The sequence below is a fragment of the Hyaena hyaena genome, unplaced genomic scaffold (assembly GCF_003009895.1).
Source record: "Hyaena hyaena isolate Hyena2069 unplaced genomic scaffold, ASM300989v1 scaffold_0, whole genome shotgun sequence".
Lineage (NCBI taxonomy): Eukaryota > Metazoa > Chordata > Mammalia > Carnivora > Hyaenidae > Hyaena > Hyaena hyaena.
This window is the reverse complement of record NW_024080632.1, coordinates 11,164,011-11,181,457: the sequence shown is the minus strand read 5'-3', so window position 1 is coordinate 11,181,457 and position 17,447 is coordinate 11,164,011. Positions and strand designations below refer to the sequence as shown.

General features: G+C 44.4%; 1 protein-coding gene across 1 annotated transcript in view; it reads right to left on the bottom strand.

Annotated features, from left to right (window-relative positions):
- Positions 1-1,678: 1,678 nt before the first annotated feature.
- Positions 1,679-17,447, bottom strand: part of SUDS3 (SDS3 homolog, SIN3A corepressor complex component) — a 33,368-nt gene continuing 17,599 nt past the window's right edge. Inside the window, exons 7-12 of the mRNA XM_039236192.1 lie at positions 16,608-16,703; positions 15,627-15,688; positions 15,444-15,465; positions 14,204-14,309; positions 7,414-7,498; positions 1,679-4,261 (exon numbers count right to left, since the gene is read on the bottom strand). Coding sequence (XP_039092123.1) covers positions 4,163-4,261; positions 7,414-7,498; positions 14,204-14,309; positions 15,444-15,465; positions 15,627-15,688; positions 16,608-16,703 — 470 coding nt within the window. The 3' untranslated portion in view covers positions 1,679-4,162. The remainder of the gene's footprint in view (positions 4,262-7,413; positions 7,499-14,203; positions 14,310-15,443; positions 15,466-15,626; positions 15,689-16,607; positions 16,704-17,447) is intronic.

Here is a 17,447-nt window from a genome sequence, read left to right as displayed (position 1 = left end):
CAGATGCTGACATCAAGGGCAAGTTCTGTTTGCCTTGGCAACGAGCGGGAGGGTGAGAGTTAGCCCAAAGGTTTTTCCACTTCCCATTTCACCACATCCTTTGCTACCAGCTCTCACATCCCTGGCCAGCCCCTAGCCTCCATCAGGGACTTGGCTCTTCTGGAACAACTATAAAGACCTAGGCACTCAAGAGCCTGAAGGCTAAGGTGATGGAAACAGAGAAATCCAGATGAGCTAGCCTTGAGCCCCGCTGGCACTGTCAACCAGAAGGAAGCCTGCTCAGGCTGTGGGTGCTAGAAGTGGGATTTCCTAATCTAGACGATGGTTACATGGACACGTTCACCTTCAGGAAACTTCTACAGATAAGATTTGTGTACTTTTCTGTACGAATGTTATGTTACAATAAAAATTTTTTTAAATAGTGACCACCCTTCTCCAACATCCAGAGCACAGAGCAGCCCTTCCTGATAAGCATGCCACACCTGGGTCACAAGCACACCAGGTCAGCCACCTATGGGAGTTAGCAGCCTCCTCAGTTTACCCACCAGGGAGCTGTGGAAATACCAGATTTTTGGGGGTTTTTTTTTTTTTTTTTGGTAAAACTGAGAAGTGCTCTAGAGTACCAAATGGCAACATCCTCTGTAATCACACGAGTCTACCTTAAGGTTTTTCCTATCTAAGGTCAACTGCATCGACTCAACTTTTCATGAAATTGTTTGATCATCTCCAACAAGGAGAGAATATACCACATATATGGGTCAACACCTCTAGACTGCTCTTCACAAAACTGAGAGCCTATCTTTGACATCACTCCATTATCTTCCTCTTCACAGCAGGCAAGTATCTAGTATATACCCCCCCCCCCCCGATTTCCTTCTCCCACAATTGCTGGAGGGAAAGCCTAAAATAAATTTCAATCATTTATCAAGTCAATGGATATAACACAGACTACATGCTGGTTTTCTCTTTGAAACTTTATTGTTATTTTTTTAAAAAAAAAAAAACCCTATACTTTTTACATTTTACATTCACCTCTCAGAACATTTAATGGTACCAATTAATGACGATATATAAAAAGCCCACCAGCTGCTTGAAAACGGCTGCAAATTTTTACCATGTTCTGGTATTAAAGTGGTTGGAACTCTTTGGAAAAAAAAACGGCATAACATTAAGTACCAAGATTTCAAATTCCCAGATTAGAAACAAGATTTTTAAGTCAGGAGGAAATTCAGTAAAAATTGAAGGATAAAAGGAAATGTTAATAGGAAAACAAACACAAAAGTTGTAAAAAATAGGATTTCCCCTGCTCCTCCATGTTAGGTTAAAAAAAAAAAGTAACCAACCCCTCCCCACTCCCAGTATTTCTCTTAGAAAAGTCACCCGATTCTGAACACAGAGTCTCACACACAAAGACAAATGGCTTGATTTGCAGATCAGCCTCTGGGATCTTATACTGGCCCCAGTAAGAAGTTTAAAAAGAAAAAGAAATTAAGTTAGGTAGTTAGAGATCCATAAATACTGGAATCCAAACGATTGAAAACATCCTGGCTTTGGTATGGCTACGGCCATCTGGAAACTGTTCAAGAGGACGCTGGCTTTGGGAGAGAGGGAGTCAGGTGGTGAGGAAGGCAACACAAGGCTCTAAGCAGAGGTTAAATAAATAATCGGGACACATCCGTAGCAAACACTGTGTATAATACTGAGTCGGTGCCTCAAACAAAATACACGTACAGATTCTTGATCCAAGTAACCCAAGTGCAGGTTCTTGGTGAGAGTTGTCTATATCAACCTTTTTCAAAGAGTTAGTTCCAAGAAACAGTTTGAATTTGGGGAGAGAGAAAGAACTTCTGGAATAAGCATGGCCACCTGGGCTACAAGCTAGTCCTTCTTACTCCAGGAACCTCAAAGTCTGTTTTGCCCATCTCCAAAGCACCTCCATCTCCTAACAAGGGGACTCTGCCCGTCAGAGGGGCTGAACTGCTGGCTTGTCATCTCTGGAGTAATGAAATAAAAAAAATAAATCTTCTGGGATTAAGAGTACGATTGACTGTGCTGTGTCTCAGGTCTACTCCTCATCTGCCCCCATTTTCACTACATTACGAGGAAGGGTTGTGAGGACATGGAGAAGCAAAAGGCAGTGAAGTGGCCAAGGCCAGAGCACTGCCTCATCACCCTCAAATCTGTAGAAGAGGCAAGGCCAGAGCGCCCGTACCGTGCTCTTCAAATAAACAGTTACTTCACAAAAGCCCAACGGAGCCACCAGACAAGGGGGGGATAAAGGCAACTTGTTGCTTCGATGCTGAATCCCCAGTGGTTTTGAATACAGTCCTTTCCAACACACCACACACCAGTGTGCTGCTAGCCAGCCACGTGAGCCGATCATTCAAAGGCAAATACACAAAAAAAAAAAAAAACCAAACTTCGATGACCACACACACTATATCTGAATGTATTTCCATCACAAGGGCACTAGAGGGTAACAGCTACCCGATATTATGGGATGTTACACATACCACAGTGACAATTCAAGCAGGAGAGCAAAGGCTGTCAAAAAGGAACAAAAGACAAAGCACCTGTGTACTATGGACTTGGTTCATGACAGTAAACATCACAATGGGGGGCTGGGGGCAGAGAAGCAGCACAGAACACCCAGCAGACTCTAAACAAACAAGCATCATCTACCCGGTTTTGTAAATGAGACTCCAACTCCAGGGAGAAAAAAGAAATGAATTATAAATTAAAACAAAAATGAATCTGTACAATCTTTACTCTGAGTCAGTAAGGTCTGGTCTCTGTTGAAGCCAGGACTTACAAGAGAGGGTGATTCATGGGTTTTCACGGCCCACAACTTGCTTTGGGGTGTGTCCATCAAGAGACAATGCAGGGAGAATCACCCGAGACCGGGGTATTAGGTACAAAGATATGCTGGGATGTGGAAGTAAGCATTTCCCAGAGAGATGCTAACAGTTAGTTGCTCTAACCCCAAATTCCTCAAATATCCGAAGGTGGCAGCTACCATCCCGAAAACCCTATCCACCAGGGAATCCCTCCTCCGAGGATGGGAATGAGGGGCAGAGAGCAGGGAGCACAGGGAAGGCCGTTTCACCAGGAATCATTAGGGAAGAGTGCAGGTTTGGCGGCAGCCACGGCAGAGCTTTCTTGGTCTTCAGGCTGGACCCGACCTCCTGGGAGGCTGGGGGTGCTGACGACAAGGCTCCACGGGCTTGAAATGGTCAGCGAACAACAGCGGCATCAGCAACCAGGGTGCAAACTGGGTTATGGGTGAGCGCTTAGGGATCACCGATTACTGCACTGTCAGTACCAACTCCCCACCTACAACGGATGACCTGGATAACCAGCCTGGGCCAAGTGCCACTCCAGCTACATGGAGCAGGGAACAGATATCAATTAGAAATAAAAACTTCTGAAACAACCACTCATTCCAGCTTGAGCTAGAACAATCGTGTTTGAATATACCAGTTGCGTTAAGTAACATTTAAAATGCAGTACCTTCAGCACATTAGGAGCGTGAAAATGCCCCCTCCCCCAACCCCATTTACTCAGTGCACGTAGCCACCCAGGCAAATTTTTCTGTCGCTCAGCCAGTGGAATGGATGGCATATGCCAGATGTTACACGAGGCATTTATTTCTTAGAGAAGGCTGAGAGCCAGGAGAATTAATCTCCTTCTGCTAGGACCTCTGCCCCAAGCTTCTGGGGAAACAGTGAATTGGGCTCGACAACGGAAAGACCTACGTGATCCACTAATCAGGTTCATGAAAATGCCGTGTAGACTGTAACCCTTCCTGGTAGAAAGACCTAAAGATAATTAATTAAAAAAAAAGTTCCTTCAAACTCAAAGAAGGCTTTAAAAAAAAAAAAAAGTATAAGCAAAAAAATAAAGAAACGAGTAAGTCAAACTCCCGATCCTCCCAAAAGGAAGAGTTCACGGTGATTGACGGCGGCTGGAAGAGGTCAAGGCAGGAAGGAGCAACGCAAAGGCCGAAGCAGCTGCCACCAAAGCGCCTCGCGGAATCCACAACACCGCTCCCCATTTTCCAAGGCCAAGGGAGCAATTCCCTGGTTAAAAACGTTCTATTTGGAAGAAAACAAAACCAAAAACCACTCCAGAAAAAAGGTCAAGGGAAGAACACTGTAGAAAGTCAAGCCGCTGACCTCCGGCGGATCACAAAGAGCCCGCGCTGAAGCTGGCCCAAGTAGATCCTCATCTTGGTGCTGTCACTGGTCTTCCTCACCCAGATCTGCGGGCCAGAAGGAAAGACAGCAAGTGAGAGGGGCGGATGGCACACACCGAGGAGCACATCTTCCAGAGCCTCAAAACACCTGCAGGAACGGGATGTGGGCGGAACACTGGCAGCCTCTTCCTGTCCACCTGGGAGGTCTTCAAAGCCCCTCCCTAACCTGTGGCCCTCCTCCAGGCAGCCACCACCCAGGACAGCAGGTGGCTCCCTGGACCCCCTGCCTCCCACCCCCTTGTCCCTCTCTCACACCTCTGATTAAGAAAACGATCTTAGGATCTGTTTCTGCCTTGATCTTAAAGACATTTAATTTGGTTTGATTACAGCATTATCAACATTCAAAACACATGTATTCACAAATATAAACCTTCAATCAAATTTGGAAATATTTTCCTTGCCCCAAAGGACTTCCATATTATAGCTTCTCACTACTCTGGTTTCCTGGCAATTAAGGCCAATGGTCATGGCAGGAGAAAAAAAAAAGAAAAACAACAAGAGGAGGAACAAAAGCCCATGAGTGAGCTAAGACCCAATTAGGATCATCAGAAGCCTCAATTAGCTTAAGACAGTCCTTCCCTCCTGACCACATTCTTTTCCCACTGATGGTAGCAGATGTCTGACATTTCACAGGGCAGATGCATTCCTGTGCAGCACCGAGAATGAACTCTGGCAGCAGGGGACCGCCACGACAGACAAGGGCACTCAGTAAGTGTCATCCCCTGCGGCCAGCACTGGGAAGAAAGCCATCTCCTCAGGCACCTGACACACCTGAGCTTTCTCATCTTTGGAACAACCCCACAAGGTACTATCCTCACCCCCATTTTACAGAAGAGGAAGGCTGAGTCACTTTGTCCAGTGCGAACCCTGGCACCTGCTACCAAATCCCCTTGGTCTTGTCCACAAGACCAGCCCCGACTCTGCTTCTCACCCGTTCCTCATCCGTTTAACTGATATGCAAGCAGATGGGGCCAGACACAGGATTCTTTGCAAGTTTTGCATCTCCTCTGTATGTGCACACCCAGGTCTCCAGGCCCATCTTCCCCTCCCCTGTGCAGTTTCTAGGGTTTAAAGTGTTCTTGGTCTCATTTCAGTCTCTTTAATGTGATTATATATCAACAAGAGACTCTACAGTCAAATATACTGGTTTAAAACTAGGGGCGCCTGGGTGGCTCAACTGGCTCAGTGTCCGACTAGGGCTCACGCTGTGATCTCATGGTTCGTAGGTTTGAGCCCTGTTTCAGGCTCTGTACTGACAGCTCGAAGCCTGGAGTCTGCTTTGGATTCTGTGTCTCCCTCTCTCTCTCTCTCTGCCCCTCCCCTACTTGCGATCTCTCTCTTAAAATTAAATAAATGTTAAAAAAAATTTTTTTAAACTAAAGACCTCACAGGGAGCTGAGCCTCTCAGACCTTGCAAAAGCACTTTAAACTGAAAAATGACCCCCCAGGTTCAGACTCCCTCACCAAATGTGCCTGGAGTCAACTTATGCAAAGGCCACATGGCTCCAGTGTCACTTTGGATCTGACCTGAAAATTGAGCTAGAATATTTCCACGAAATGAGAGAGGTCTCCTCATTATCGGAGTCGCATGCCAATACACTGAGGCTTCTCCCCTCCAGGTGACATGTCTCATAGTCACCATTTTCTTGTCAGAGCTCACTGACACTCTATCATGTCAAAGGATGACAATCTTTAACAGAGAGAGGAAAGAATGTAACCTGCATTGCTAGTTTCCTGAAAAATCTCGAGAGGAGAACAATGCACTGGTTATGAAGTTAGATTTAGGTCCTAGAAGGTCACGTGGCTGGGCACAAGGGCTGTTGAAGTCACAACACCTCTTGCTGACGAACAGCATGTCTCTTCATCAGATTCCCCTGTTCTGCTTCTGACTGGCAGTGACTCACAGACCCCAAGCCGAGAGGAAAAAGACATTCGTTATCTGGAAGGCTCTCCCTAACTTCTGAGTAAACAATCATTTTGCAAACTAGTCACATTTGAGGGCATTTTCAATTCAGGAAGCTGGGAGAATGGAAGAGGCTTAAGTTATTTCATAATCCAGTTTCATTAGATTTACTGTGCACTGGCACGAATAAGTTACAGAGGGTAGACACATAAAAATCAATTTCTTTGCAGACATTTGTGGACTGATAAAAGATCAAGCCAATCGAGCTATTAAAGTTTTAAACTTTTTCAAAACTACTAACAATACAAGTTACATACTGCTGACATGCCCCTAATGAAGGGCCAGTCGGAGAACTCACATCATCAATCATACTATCCTAGAGCATGACCTTCTGAGCAGACTTCAGAATCAGTCCCGGGGTGCCTGGGTGGCTCAGTCGGTTAAAGTGTCCGACTTCAGCTCAGGTCATGATCTCACGGTTCGTGGGTTCGAGCCCCGCGTCGGGCTCTATGCTGACAGCCAGCTCAGAGCCTGGAGCCTGTTTCAGATTCTGTCCTGTCTCTTCTCTCTCTTACCCTCCCCTATTCACGCTGTCTCTCTCTCTCTCTCTCAGAAATAAATAAAACATTTAAAAAAGAACCAGTCCCTATCCCACAGGAGAGACTCAAGGAAACGAATACCTAAGGACAAGAGCCTGGTAGCTCACTGCTGAGGGGCAGAACGGGACATGTCAAGTCGTAAAGACAGCAGGCAGGAACAGTGTGTGGCTCAGATCAGACCAGCATCCATTTATTGAGCACTTACTGTGTGTTACTGGCACTAGGCCAGGTGCCTCATTAAATCCTCACAGCACAAAACAAAGGTCTCAGTACCCATGAAAGCTCTTGAGAAAAGCCTCACAAGCAAATTCCATTCTCAGCACATGGTTCCCTTACAAAGCAGCAGGATGTGAACACACAGATACCACACGGACTTGCCTTCTGTTCTGGTCTGTAGTCTCTCTCAGGGGTTCCCAACTCAATAACCGTACATGGAATTCACAAGTACCACCAGGAATATACAAATCCACATAGGTTGTCAGCCCAGCAAAGTAAGGGATGTTCGGGGGTCATTCTGACTACATGCGGTTTCGGCCTGAAGTGCTGACTTCCCTCCTAACCCGCACAGAACCCCAGGTTCCACTGTACTCTCTGGGCGGCACCTGCGGGTCTGTTGCGCTGTGCTCTCCTGCAGGGTTCGGGAGTTCAGTCCCTACCTCATTGGCTCCGACAGAGCTGATCACACAGCTCAGCTTCTGGTTGTCCTTTGACTCCAGATAGATGGCTTGGCTCTTGTGGTACCTGCCACACACAAGACAAATTCGTTTACATTTTTAACCACCATACTGAGGCATGACTGACATGTAAAAAAGCTGTATTTACTGTTTATAACTCGAGGAGTTTGGGGGTTAAGTATACACCTGTGAAATCACCACCACCACAAACATACCCATCGTTTCCTCCCACCCTCTTCTTTATAATTATTTGCTGTGCTGTTTTTTCTTTTGTAGAAAGAATACCTCACATAAGAGCTACACTCTTAACCAATTTTGAGAAAGAGCCTAGATTTCAGTTTTAATTTAAAGGCTTCCATCCTTGGATCGGATCAGATGGCCTCCTAATCTTCCCCTAAATCTGAAACTTCTATTCCTTGGGCCTTCCACAGAGGGAAAAAGAGGGGTGAGGAAAGGCTGGGAAACTAACATCACCTATTTACTTTTTGTTTGGACTATAAAACCCATTTCAAAAAGTAAATTACAATTTTTCAAAGAAAACCTATTCTGGGGCACCTCGGTGATTCAGTCAGTTGAGAATCGACTTCAGCTTAGGTCATGATCTAATGGTGGTTCGTGAGTTTGAGCCCTGCATTAGGCTCACTTGTCAGTGCACAGCCTGCTTCGAATCCTCGGTCTCTCCCCAGCTCAGGCTTGCTCGCTCGCTCTCTCTCGCTCTCTCAAAACAAACAAAAACCAAAAAACAACCAAAACAAAAAACCCAACCTATTCCCACTTGCTGGCCCATCCCAAATCACTGAAGGTTCAGTGGACAAAATACACAGATAAATAATAGAATACTTTTTCAAACCTATTTTCAATGTGTCCAAATACGTCATCCATAAGAAGGCAGGCCAAATTCAGCCCTCACTTTGGTCAGCCAGCAGATACTCACTAATAACTTACTGTGTACCAGTGAGTATGCTGGAGGTCAGAGGTGGAGAGTGCAAGGACCACAAGGTCCCTGATGTCACACAGCTTCAAGTACAGCGGCCGTGAAGAATACCGAGTGATCACACCTGGCAAGCACTAACCAGGCAAAGTTCTGAGCGCCAAGGTGTGTACCAAAGGGGATCGAATTCGGCCCGATCAGTCAGGACCCGATCAGTCAGGAGAGCTGCCTTGTGTGGAGCAGACAAGACAGACCTTCCATCTCAGCCCCAGTAGCGATCCTCTTCGCCTGCAGCACAGGACCACCTTCAACTTCTACAAGTCAGGGACAGGCTGAGGAGGAAAGTGATGAAGCCAAGGCCAAAGCCCAAATGAGACCCCAGCAGCTGCCACAGGAGGAAGGAGCAGCTGCTGGACTACAACAAGAGTTGGAAGCGTCAGCTGAGCTGCAGCTGGGAACCCGGGTCGGGGCCAGCCCTAGGCAGTCAAGAATATAACCTTTGGTTCATTCTGGCTGCACAGATCTGGCTAAACCCACTAACTCATGTAAATTCTACCAAATTGCATCTCCCAGCAAAGCACTGCATCTTATTGTTTCTGTGTGGGGAAAAAGGCAGACTGCTTTGCTGATATAATGAAATAATCTACTGCCAAGATATCACTGTGAGAGATGTATTTCACTCCCACAACGAGCTTTTTCCAATCTAGGTTCTAAGCACTCTTTAACCTGCTACTTAGAAGCTGAAAACTCGGATTTCCAACTCAATTTACTTCCTGAAAACACTGTTAAAAGAAATCGAATCATAAATGCAATTAGAACAGCGAGATTGGTTTAGACTCAGCTTTAAAGTTGCTTTTGGCCAGAGATCAGTTGGTAAACTGGGTCAGGGGACCTTCATTATGCTAAATATGTAATATCGCAAGGTCTGAAGTATACAGAGCATAAGGAAAGGCTGAATTAGCTCACAGCATCCCTCAAAACCTCCAGTTTCCCTCCCACATCGAAGCCAACTTTCCTATGCAAATAGTAACATCTCAAGTGATGGTTAGAATAAAAATACAGACAGGGAGAATATTCAGATATTCTACAGGGATTATGAGTTATTAAAAGACGAAGACAAAACAACACACACCTAGCCCCCAGTCATTCTGATACTATTTTCTAAATACTTAAATAAAGAAAGGTCACAGTGTGGTGAAGAAGTATGTTACTAGTGTGGAAACATGCTGAATACACTGCTAACATGGAGGGGGGAGAACTGTCCATTATGTTCCTGTACACATAAAGCATATGCATGTTACATGTGTATCATGCACACACACACACACACACAGAAAAAACTGGGTAAATTTCTAGTTAAGATGTATAATAAAATGTTTATTACAATTTTATAAAAATATGTCAATTAAGAGTGGTATCATATACATAGCAGCGCTATCAACAATAGCCAAGTTTTAAAAGAACCCAAATGTCCATCAACTGATCAATGGATAAAGATGACATGGTGTATATATATACATGAAACTACTCGGCAATGAAAAATGACATCTTGCCATTTGCAACAACATCGATGGAAAGTATTATGTTAAGTGAAATAAGTCAGTCAGAGAAAGACAGATACATGATTCCACTCATATGTAGAATTTGAGAAACTCAACAGAAGAACATAGGGGAAGGGAAAGAAAAATAACAGAGGGAGGCAAACCGTAAGAGACTCTTAAATACAGAGAACTAAGGGTGGCGAGGGGTGGGGATTAAAGGGGTGATGGGAATTAAGGAGGGCACTTGTTGGGATGAGCACTGGGGCTCCTATATCACAGGGTCCTGCTCCTAAAACCAAGACTACACTGTATGGTAACGAACTTGAAGATAAATAATTATTTTTAAAAAATGGTATTCCTTTTATTGCATGGCTTTCTTTTTTCTGAAATAAGCAAGTGTTACTTAGGTTAAAAATCAAGCAAATCATGGTTCTGGAAAATACCTGAACAACAAAGATGGGTAAGAACAAAACTTAATGATAAAATTATATTATAATGTCTACGAAAAACAACAGCTAACTCTGGGAGAAGGGTCAAACCTCATGAGATGTGTTGTTTTCCTTCAGATGTGCACAGGACTCAAACCCCAACACCAGTGACCAGCATTAACAAGGAGATCTGGCCTATTACCACTGCCACTGCGCCCTACCCCAGAAGGGGTCTGGGACTTGAGTATGTGGCCACCTCCCAAATCTGCCTGCTCTGGGACCACCAAATGGTGGTGGCTTGAATGTCCATCAATGGTCACCATTTGCTCCACAGCAGAGCTGGCCTGTGGGTTTCCAAAACAGTCCACTGCCAAGCCAATGAGTTTCCAGATGGGTCTTGGGGAACGATTATCCCTGGATATGAAATCTATTCAATGATCTGAATTCTTGGGGTGGGGGGGGGGAGTCCTCAGAAATTAACATTCATATTTTCAGAATGAAACTAAAAAGTATACAACAACCTCAACACACAAATTTACTCCCTCAATTTCTAAAGACTAAAGAGAGAGAACTGAAAATAAATTTAGACATAAAAACTGTTAGAAAGCAGCAACTAGAGCTAAATTAGTAAAAGCGTACATTATCACTTTTTTGCCAATTAACCCATTTTCCAAGCTGCCCTCATCTCAGCTGAAAAAAATACTTGAAACAGCCTCAGAGAACAGGCCCCCAAAGTCAAATTGACTTTATTACTTTATTACTAATGGAAATCCTGACCTGGGAATCCTGACAAATGAGCTCTTAGAGCTTTGCTTCTACTGTTAAACCCAATGAACTAGAATCAACACTACTATCATGGAAGAGAGCAATTTCCTTAAAATGTGGGTCAAAAAGGAGGGGGAAGAATTAATTTTGTATCCTACTGGGAACCCGGATATTAACATTTCATTTCCCAAAAAACTGAATGCCTCGGCACAGCTCTGGAACCTCAAGGAGCCCTGACGCCACGGTGTAAATCTTCACCATCTCAGGTCTTTGCCGGTTGAAGGCTGGAAGAAGCAGGGGGACTTCGTTCCTGATTCACATCAGCAGCCCCAGATTTAAAGCAAGGAGAGATAAACCAGTCCGCCGGCACCATCAGTTAGTTAGTTATTTTAAAGTATCAGCTACTTTCATGGTACTTGCTAAGAAGGGTCATTAGTCCAAATCAAAATGTGAGGAAGACTTACAGCAGGACATAAAATGCCTTAAAACCACTAGCAGACCAAGGCAAAGCAAAGATGCTTATCTTTCAAAACGAAATGTAGCTTGATAAGTGTTCACGACGACATGGGAAGCCTGAATCACACTCATTCTGCTGAAGTCATTTAAAACTCAATGAAACCGGTTTTGCCAGAAATACCGTTGCACCAAAATACTCTGCACCTCTGGAAAGAGCTGACCTCTCAGCCACAGGACTTGTACAGAAGGAAGAATGACAGCCTCCAACCTGACAGAGGCCAGACGGCAAGAGTCCAGAGAGAGAGCAGGCCAGTTACACACTGGTCAGAGCACTGGCCAGGACTCCCATGAACACCTTCCACTTACAGCAGGGTAAGGAGACCCACTTTCCAACAAATGTGTCATCAACTCTGACTGCCAAGGCCAAAGAAGAGAAACACAGAATTCAGACGAAAACAAGTCTCCATACTCAACTACAAGCAACTTTAAACTCACTGAAAAAGGAAAATGCTCCCAAAGACATTCTTTTTTTTTTTGTAATTAATCATTTTTTTTTTTAAGTTTGTTTATTTGAGCGGGGGTCCGAGAAAGAGGAAAAGAGAGAATCCCAAGCAGGCTCTACACTCAGCACGGAGCCCAACGCAGGGCTCGACCTCACAACCCTGAGGATCAGCACCTGAGCCAAAATGAAGAATCAGAAGCGTAAAGGACTGAATCACCCAGGTGCACCTCAGTAACCTTCTTTTAAAAATTTCAGCAGCCCCTATGAGAAAGACAGCAAAATTGATTCAGAAATCTCAGGAGGTCTAGCACATCTAACCTCACCACTCTGTTTATGTTATGAGACACCAGGCACTGTGGATCCCTTCTTTAGAAAAACAAGAACTGTATTTTAACTGCATTTTCACTCTCAAGTCTCATAAAGTCTAATACTTAAACCTCAGAAAGATCTGAAGCAACGCAATTACAGAATGAACATCATTTGAAATATCACACAGCTTTAAGACCCATAGATCCGTAAAAATGTTAGTGATAAATCTCATCATTTTTGAAGATGGTTCTTATGTGCGGGCTTGATCTTTAAAGGTTATTTGGTTTTCATTATTAGAAACATTTCTCATCTTATTTTTGCCCCTCAGTGTGTTGAGCTGTTAGGGCCTGCCGCCTAGTGGTGGTATGTTCTGATAAGCAATGTTAAGATCCAATATGACTGCGCGTTTTGAAGAAAGCCAAATAGTCAAATGAGGGGGGCAGAGTCACTAAGATGAGGCTCACAGACAGGGAGGCCTTCACCATCAACTGGGTGATTAACTCACTGTTAACTTAGTATTTTGGTGGAACGGATTATCTCAGGCATGACTACATTTCTAAGAGTTTCTGCCAACTTCAGAAGTATAATAATATACCGTAATCAACTAGTAATCTTGGAGGTTTTTTAACAAAGCTCAAAAAATCCTAAATAACCATTATTCTAATTTTGGGACTTGGGGTTAAACACACTGAAACTCAAAAAGACTATAAATGACAGCCATTACAAACGGTAAGGACAGATAAGTACACACAATAACCCCAGATAACGTTCTCCACACAAACAGGTGGAAATTAAGTCTGCAAACCTGTGTCCACCATGACGTGAACGGAGTATGCCTGCGTCCGCACAGTGAAAAGGGATCAGAATAAAGGAGCTGTGACATGAGGAGGGATCCAGGGTGGCTTAACACCTAGCAGAATGCCTAGTTACAGAGCAGGTAGTAACATTTGTTGAATAAAACTGAAGGAGTCTGCATGCAAGCCCCTTTCATACTGTTTTACTCTATCTTCTTCAATAAAAATGATGGTGGCTTGAAGGTTTCTAATGGTCTTTATTCTGAAATTATTTCCGCCATATTAAAAAACAGAGGTAACATACCTACTCATATGCAGCTAAAAAATAAAATTATGCAAATAACAGTTTAAAAAAAAAGTCTCTAAACTGGTAATGTATTAAGATTCAACTCCTCCAAGTATATCTCCTAGAACATTCATATAGCAGAATGATGCATGCAAAAATAGTACCTGGGGTCAGAAACTGACAGTGCCCATGAGCATATCCGAGAACCCAAAGAGCACCACAATGAAGAAAACCGTTTTACCTTAATTAACGTGGTCATCCCCCAAACTTATCTGACACCAAAATCCTTTTTTCCACAGAACACCTATTAAATTTAGTGCACAAGGGCAGCATTAAGAGAAGGCAAAGAGGGACATAGCCCTGGCCTCAGTCTACAGGGGCAGCACCAAAGACCGAGGCCTGCAAATTCTAGCACGATGACAGAAGCACAGAGAAGGGGGTCCCCAACAGAACACATTTCTGGGAAACGCTGCATTCAGAAATCTAGTGATAAAATGACTCTTGAAACTTTTTTTTTTTTAAAGTAAGCTCTACGCCTCCTGTGAGGCTCGAACACATGACCCCAAGATCAAGAGTCCCATGCTTCTGACCCACTGACTGAGCCAGTCAGGGGCCCCACTCCTGACACACTTTTAAACATTACCCGCTTCAGTAGTATGTAAGTTAAGCAGCAGCTGTGCTTGGCAACAAGAGCCCAGCCCCACTTCCAAGGCATTCTTTAGAGACTCCTACGAGTAATCTGTGTTTCTGCATAACATACCATCTTTTATCATAGTACAGTTTCCCATCTTCTATCCGAGCTTCAAATCTCTGGGCTGGAGACTCCGCTGGTGTGGCGGGCAAGTGTTCAGGAGAGGACGGGGATGCTGAAGGAACCAAAGATATTTCAGTGACTAAGCATGTAACAAGCATGAGCGTCCACCAGCTAATATGCTTTATCTGATATGTTATTAAAAAGTGGTAATAATCTTGATCATTAACTCCCCAGGGGTGTAAAAAGGAGAATTCAACAAAATTTTTGTATGTTATGCCTAACTTGCTCCTCAAAACACCCCTGTGAGGTAGACAAGGCAAAGGTTAACCTCACTGAACAGAGGAGAAACCGGAGATGCAGTCTAAGGGATTTGCCCAAGGTCCCTAAGAATAGGACTAAAACCCCAGTGATCAGAAGCCCAGAAGGGCAAGAAAAATCTCTTTATAAAACTGACGTCATTTCTCAAACAATTCATTACTAGGCAGAGCAGGCTACCATGCACGTACAGGGTCCAGCTAATATAGTGGTAGTAACTACAGGTGGTTCAAAGGATCTAAATTCACACACTTACATCCCCCCCCCCATCATGCCTTCAACCTCCCTGAAGGTGGCCCTCAGAAGGAAACGATTAAGACAAAAGAGGATCCTGTTTCCTTCCACAAGCCTTGGTGAGAAGAGGGACATGTGAGTAATCACAGGGCTTAAAGCATAGCAGTGCCTTGCCCATACAGAATTCTATTTTGCAGCCTAGCACAGACTCTCGAGTGCCACTCTGGAAAGAACCACTGTGAACACTGGGCCGGCCTCTTCTATCAGCTGGGACTTATGAGTCCCTTACCAGAGCCAGGCCATGAGAAGGCACTGGAACAGCAGTGCCTAGCGCTTAATTCCTGAAAGTAATGCTGAAAAATCCTTCTGGTTTCATTTCCAGAAATGGAGGTAGACTTAAATCTTGTACCTGATGCCTACACAGAAGGGAACCTTCACCAGCCGATCAATCAACTGTCTCTTTTACAATAAATCCGAAGGAAAAGGCAAAAATAGCTTTTACATAGCAGGATTTAAAAAAAAAAAATCAGGGTAAGGTGCACTTAAGGTTCCCTTCAGTCTTCATGATGACTGCTCTTAGGCAAATGATGAACATTTTATTTTTGAAAAGTGCAACAATTCCCTGTGAGGTGTAAGCATGCTTTTCCAACAACATGATAAAAAGATTGCACAAATGCCAGTAACACTGTGCACTTACCTGGTCTCTTGGGTGACTTAAGCTGTAGGAAGAACAACAAGAAATCTTAGAACAAATCATTTCAGATACAACTTCAGGCGTTAAAGGTATCAAACTGATTTAACAAGTAACACGCGAACATCATAAAGCACAAAACCATTATCAAGCCTAAGCTTTCAAATAAATCAAAAAATCAAACTGTACCTTATTTAACGTTCTCAGATCCTCCATGATCTGTTCATCTGTTAACAAATAGTTTAGCTGGGGTGTCGAGAGTTAAAGGAACGTGTCCGAGGACCATGGTTTCCAAGCAAGTAGAAATCAACAAAACACTACCAGCACTTTAGAATTTACAGTGTGACTATGTTGAATGCTGTTGCTACAACACTTTGCCTCTCGGAAGCTGCTGATTCTACTAAATGTCGTGGTGCCCAGGTACGTGAAAGAACTCACAAATTTCTTCTAAGCATCTCTAAGTTGTTCAGTAACTTCAAGAGTGAGAGCACAGGACACGGCACCAGAACTTCCTCAAGTTATGCAGTGCTCTTGTAAAGATCCGAAGCCCTGCAATGTACCCGTGGACACACACAGATGGGCTTGTCCTGCCCACGTAACTTAAACCCTCGGTTGTGAAGTGAAGACAAAGGGACCTAAAGTCAAAACCCTTTATTGGTGGCAAACAACTGAATCATTTTGTGCAAATGGCTACTTACCCTCTCCAAGAGGACAGAAACAGAACTCTGCCGTGCATGCCCTGTTCCCGCTCCCGTTTTTATGATTAAAGGGCTCTTTTAGGAGACTGAACAACAGCTTGCACCACACTGGTTTCAGAATGTAGATAACAGGCACAAAGGACAGGTGTCCCTTCCTTGTTTTACAGGAAGAAAAAGTAAGGCATGTGTAATCTGAGACCGCCTTGAATCTCCAAGTGTTAACACCAGGCTGAACTCCCACCACAAGGTGCCTTTCCAAATAACTACTCTCTATAAACCCCTCCCACTGGAAGCAGCAGCAGCAAGGACTCAACAGGAAGAAGGCCACTCCGTAGCCCACGGATAAATACACACGCTTGCCAATCACGACAGCTTCTGTAGGACAATGGTCACGTGTACATTCTGGCAAACAGATAAGCAAGATTCAGCAGTCTAAGGAAAAAAGCAATTAAGGCTTGATGCAAATGGATATCAGGAGCAGGTTTTCTCCTCTTGTCTGGGATGGGGACAGGATCATTTGGTCGCCTCCGCAACTTTCTGGTCATGATGGGTTTCACTTCCATAGAATCTGTGGCAAGAATTGAACGGGTAAATCTATCCAACTCCCACTTGAAGTCAGTAAGAACTGCTGTACTGTACAAGTATCTGTCCCACAGCCACCCAATCAGAACTGGTTTGGGGGACATCTGGACACGGCCCAATCCAGACATCCATCTCAGACTCTGGAGGCGGGCTATCCAGAAGACTGACTGGCTGGCCTAAGAGTGTCATCGCCACCCCCCACCCCCAAAACGCAGCCCCGCCTTACAGTCTACCTGTGGAGCTGCTGCTCTCTCCAGCACCCCAAAAACTAGGATTTCCCTCCTCTTCCCTCAAATTAAGAAGCCATGGAGCGACCGGCTCTTGCGATCAGAAGGAACCTTTGGGTCATCTCAGTCAACAAATTCTTGCTGTTCCCAGGAGGGAGGGAACCTGAAGCACATGTGCGCACGAGGCTCTGTGACAGGTCACCAGCCTCAGCGCCAACGTCTTTATAGGACATTTTTATCTACAAACTTAGACTCCTCCATTTCATTTTATTCTATAACCTTTCCTAGCTACTTGACTAACAAGAATGATGTAATGAAGGCTCATAATAAAGGCCCCTTTCATTCTCCTTGCCTTCTCTCTGCAGTCTGCACTACTGTTGACTCTTCTTGCTTTAAAATCTCTCCTCCCCTTGCCACCACCACACAGATCTCCCTGGGACTCCTTTCTGCTGGTGACACCTCGAGTCCAGTCAGTTCACAGCCTCGGTCACCAATACCAGCTC